The sequence below is a fragment of the Piliocolobus tephrosceles genome, chromosome 1, assembly GCF_002776525.5.
Source record: "Piliocolobus tephrosceles isolate RC106 chromosome 1, ASM277652v3, whole genome shotgun sequence".
Taxonomy (NCBI): Eukaryota; Metazoa; Chordata; class Mammalia; order Primates; family Cercopithecidae; genus Piliocolobus; species Piliocolobus tephrosceles.
In genome coordinates this window covers 215,808,960-215,814,144 of record NC_045434.1, presented here as the reverse complement: position 1 = coordinate 215,814,144, position 5,185 = coordinate 215,808,960, and the positions used below count along the sequence as shown (strand labels likewise).

The window sequence follows — 5,185 nt, the reverse complement described above, 5'->3', positions numbered from 1 at the left end:
GATGGATGAATGGACAAAAGAATGCATGGATGTATGGATAAACAAATGGATGGATGAATGGATGGACAAATGGATTGATGATGGATGGACAAATGGATGGATGATGGATGGATGGACAAATGGATGCATAGATGGATGGATGGATGGATGGACAAATGGATGGATAATGGATGGACAAATGGAAGGATGATGGATGCATGAATGGATGGATAGATGGACAAATGGATGGATGGATGGACAAATAGATGGATGGGTAGACAAAAGAATGGATGGATGGATGGATGAATGAACAAACGGATGGATGAGTAGACAAATGGATGATGGATAGATAGATGGGTAGACGGATGGATGGATGGTGGATGAACAAATGAATGGATAATGAATGGACAAATGAATGGATAATGGACAAATGGATGGATGGATGATGGATGAATGGACAAATGGATGGATGGATGGATGGACGGGATGGCTGAATGGATGGACAAAAGGATGGATGGATGGATGGATGGATGGATGGATGGATGGATGGATGGAAGGGCAAGTGGATGGATGGGTGACGGGATGATGGATGGATGGATGGATGGATGGGTGGATGGATGGACAAAAGGATGAATGAATGGCTGGATGGATGGGTGGATGGTGGATGGATAGCTGACGGATGGATGATGGATGATGGATGAATGGCGGGATGGATGGATAAAAAGAAGGAACTGAAGGAAAGAGGGAGAGGGAGGGATGGGAAGGGAGGTGAGGGGACAGATGGGTGTTAAGTGAGTGAGGGGTGACTGAATAGAGGATGGCGATGAGATGAAGCACTTCCCTCTCCGGTCACCACACTGCTAATGCAAATACCCTGGGGAGGCTCCCACCATAGGTTCCATATTCTTTCCTCACTGGGACAGGATGCCCCTCCCCAGACAGTAGAGACCAGGGCCGTGTGGGAAACACAGGGGTCCCACCTGGCCAAGACATGAGGATGCCCTTCGCCTGCTTCCTGCGGGGAGGTTCCATGCCCCACACACCCACCCCGCAGGCCGAGAACCCTCCAGATGGGGAGTCCTACTAGTGCCCCCCTACGTCCACCCAGCAGGCCAAGAACTCTCCGGAAGGGGAGTCATACTCCTCTTCTTCTTGCGCCTCCTCTTGCTCTTCTTGCCCAGGGCTGCAGAGCACTCGGAGCGCACGGAGGCACTGTGGATGCTGGCGCTGTCGAAGTCCGACTCCTCCCTCTCATCTTCTTCACTCTACAGGGGAAGACAAGGTCCTATGATCCCAGGGCCTCACCCAGAAGGCTTCGCTGGCCTGGGCAGTGTGGGGTGGGACAAAGCACAGAAGAGGCTCTGGAGACACAGTACTCTCTGCGATTCGCCTCAGCCCCCCACACAGCTGAAAACCTCACATTATAGCCTACCTGTCCAGCCCGATGTCCCACCACCCACCCAGGGCCCTGCTCTCCAGCCTCAGACACTTCCCACAATTTCCACCTGTGAACAGCTCCCCAGGCCCTGCCCTCCATCCTGCCAAACTCCTAAACATCCTTCAAGGGGAAGCCCTAGGGACACCTCCTCCAAGGAGTCTTCCCAGATCTCTCCTTTACTGGACCTATCGTGACTGCCTGTGTGCCAGGTCTGGCCTGTCCCGTCTGACTGGTACATCACGGACTCTCCACCAGCGAACATGCCTGCCAGGTGACAAGTGCTACAGGACCATGGCCCGCCATGGCTGAGCAGAGGGCCTGGCACACAGTAGGTGCTCAACAAATATCTGCTAAGCTGAACTGGACCATCAGCTCCAGGGTGGGCCATACCTTCTCTCCATGCTCCCCTCCAGACCTGACACTGGCTTCTGCCAAGGGGCAGGGAAAGAGCTTCCAACTCCACCCCACTGCAGGGTGGGGGTGAGGTGAGGGAGGCAGCTACCTATGGGGGTGAGGAGAGTGAATGCCCCTCACACTCACAGAGAAAGGGGGGCCCCAAGGACAGGAGGAGGTAACTGGGACTCCAGCCAGTCTGATCCTGCCCACATGCCACTTCTGTAGGGTCCAGCCCCATCCAACTGCTCCCCCGAGAGCAGACCTGGGCGCTGGGCAGCCAGGCCCCACCAGGACAGATTCCTCCACCTGCTGCCCAAATGGAGCCACAGCTGTGGACAGCAGGAGCCATGACTGAGCTCCCAGCTCAGGAGTGTGAGCCAGGGGAGCGCTCCCTGCCCAGAGTCCAAGTCAGAAGGGTCCTTGGAAGGATTCAGTCTAAACCCCTCATCACACAAATGGAGAAACTGAGGTCCAGCACATCTGCACGCAGACTGGAAGGAGAGTAGGGGAGGGGTGCAACCTGCCCCAGCTAGTTTGTAATGAAGGCCCTCACCTGGCCCCTGCGTGCTCACATGCAGACACATATGCTGCAAACGCACACACAAGTGCACACACACACACACTTACCGAGGAGCCTTTCTTCCTCTTGTTGCTGATCCCTCCAAAGCGGAACTTGAGCCCGGCCATCTTTTTCCCTTTGCCCTTTTTCTTCCCATCTTTGGAGCCTTTGATCTTCTTCCTCACTCCAGGCCCTGAAAAACAACGGTAATGATAGCCAACCACTGCCGCCACTGATGGCCTGCTTCCTGCCATCATCTCACTGAGCTCCCGGTTACACAATAAGGAAAGGGTCATTTCTACCATCACCCCTTTTCAGACGAGATACCCGAAGCTTGGAGAGGTGAAGCCCTTGCTTAAAATCACACAGCGAATGAGGCAAAAACCAGACGACGGCTCTGACCGGAGGCTGCTCTGACCACCTTGCTGCACCTTGTCCACGACCCACAGAAAAGTGGCTGTCTTGGGAGGAGCCCCTATACTGCCCCCAACCACCGAAAGGAGGCACCAGCCATCCCCCACAGCCAGCAGGGCCACTGAAGGCACAGCCGCCCACCTGTGGTCCATGCCTGAGCCCCCAAACCACGTCCTGGGGCCAAAAGGCCTTTTCCCACCTGCTAGCCAGGTAATGTTGGTCCCACCCAAGACCGCCCCACCTCTGCCAGCCAACCCCAGCAAGGGCCAGCAGGGTTGAGGCTGTTTTTATGGAGCTGGCCACAGGGCAATTAGCTACCCGGGGAGTAATGACCCAGGAAGGAAGGGGGGCCTGGAGGCAGGGATGCACACCCCACAGAGGCAGCCTCTCCCCAGGCCCTCCTCTGGCCACACCACACACAGGGACGTGGAGCTAGGAGCCCAGCTGCACCCTCCATGGCGCCATGGAAAATCTATTTCAATTTTCCAAGCTCTGAATAGGCAGCTCATGGAATCAATAGCTCAGCAGCTGGAGCCCGAGAGGAAACGAGAAAACAAGGCAGGCTGGGCCTACAGGGTGGGCCGGGAGCCCCTCCCGAGATCCTGATGGCCCAGACAGAGCAGGACAGGGAACAGACTCTGACCCTTGTCACTTCGCCCGCCAGCCTCCCTTCAGAGACTTGGCATGGTGGTATCAGACACAGCACCCCAGAAACTAAAGCTCCTTAGGGCTGAAAGAAGGGATCCCCAGAGCCCCCTCAGCCCCTTCCATCAAAACCCAAATCAGCTGGACACGGTGGCTCATGCCTGCAAGCCCAGCACTTTGGGAGGCTGAGGTGGGCGGATCACCTGAGGTCAGGAGTTCCAAGACCAGCCTGGCCAACACAGCAAAACCCCGTCTCTACTAAAAATACAAAAAATTAGCCAGGTGTGGTGGTGCACTCCTGTAATCCTAGCTGCTCAGGAGGCTGAGGCAGGAAAATTGCTTGAACTCAGAAGGCAGAGGTTGCAGTGAGCAGAGATCGTGCCACTGTACTCCAGCCTGGATGACAGAGTAAGAGTCTGTCAAAAAAAAAAAAAAAAAAACCAGGGCACACAGGAAAGCTGAGATGCAGGTGACTGACAGCCCTGGGGAGATCAATGTCCCCAACCTCCAAGAGGCCAGAAACCCCCACCCAGAAACCTCCCTCCCCAGGGCCTTCAAGTCACAGGGGGCCTCTGCTGCCCCCATCCTCCCCACCCAGACGCCCAGCCACTGAGGCAGAATTTGGATCTCGACCTCCTTCCAGGCCTGTCCCAGAACAGCCTCCCTGGGACGCCAGACCTGGCCATGCCCAGGCCCTCCAACTCCTGCCTGCTTCCTGGATCCTAAAGCTGGAGAGGCAGGGCCTCCATGCTCCACGCTGGCCAAGGGCCTGGAGAACCACCCTGTACACAGTGGGTGTGCAGACAAGAGGGAGAGATGGGCTCAACTGGGGCCTCCTCCTCCTCCCCAGGAACAGCACAGGCTGAAACCCAAGAGCCTGCCAACTCCCAGAAACCAGGGCTGGAGTGACTCCATTCTGTGTACCTCTGTTCTTGCCCTCCCTCCAGGCCCACGTCAGGGGCACCTCCTGGCTGGCCAGGCTCAAACCTCCCAAACCTCTGGCCACATCATCACCTCTGCTTCTCCACCAGCCCCAAAAGTTAGTCAGGCACAAAAGAGGCGAGGGATGCTGCCTCACTGCTGAGAAACGACCGAGCAATCCAAGGTCACACAGGCACAGGGCCATCGATAAGGAGCACCCCAGTTGCCCCTCCCTGCCCGCGTCTGCCCTGTGGCTTCTCCTATAGGGTCTGAGGGGGATCTCTTCCCAGCGGGACCAGATGCCCACTCACCCCCAGCCTTACCTTTGCCCTCCTTGGTCTTGGCTTTGCGGATAAGCACAGGCTGGGGCACCTGCGGGGGGCTGACAGCTAGCGGAGGGGAGATGGTGACTGTCTCTACAGCCGCAGCCACTGCCGCCGCCGCTGCTGCTGCCGAGCTGCCCTTGAAGGGGTTGTTGGCGCTGAACTCCCGCCACTTGGCACCCAGGACAGTCATCATTTTGGACATGGGAATCTTCGGGTTCTTCTTGGCAATGAGTGGCCTGTGGGGGGAGGGGCAGGAAGGTGAGGGCAGGAAGGTGAGATGAGAGGCCCACCCTAGCCCCGACAGGACCCACCCCTCTGCCACGCATGCGATCTATGGCAGCAACCCCAGATTCCTGATTAGAGAAACTATGCGGGAAACCCGCTGACCACAACCCACCCCCAAAACACCCCCGCTTCCTGTCCACACCCACAGTCCAACCCCAAACACCCCCCGCCTCCCGTCCACACCCACAGCCCACCCCCAAAACACCCCCGCTTCCTGTCCAC

At 57.0% G+C, this 5,185-nt stretch overlaps 1 protein-coding gene across 1 annotated transcript in view; it reads right to left on the bottom strand.

The window, feature by feature from the left end:
* Window positions 1-5,185, bottom strand: part of CHD5 (chromodomain helicase DNA binding protein 5) — an 82,671-nt gene that overhangs the window by 51,969 nt on the left and 25,517 nt on the right. The window contains exons 5-7 of the mRNA XM_026448155.2: window positions 4,676-4,914; window positions 2,441-2,565; window positions 1,121-1,244 (exon numbers count right to left, since the gene is read on the bottom strand). Of these exons, the coding sequence (XP_026303940.1) occupies window positions 1,121-1,244; window positions 2,441-2,565; window positions 4,676-4,914 (488 nt within the window). The remainder of the gene's footprint in view (window positions 1-1,120; window positions 1,245-2,440; window positions 2,566-4,675; window positions 4,915-5,185) is intronic.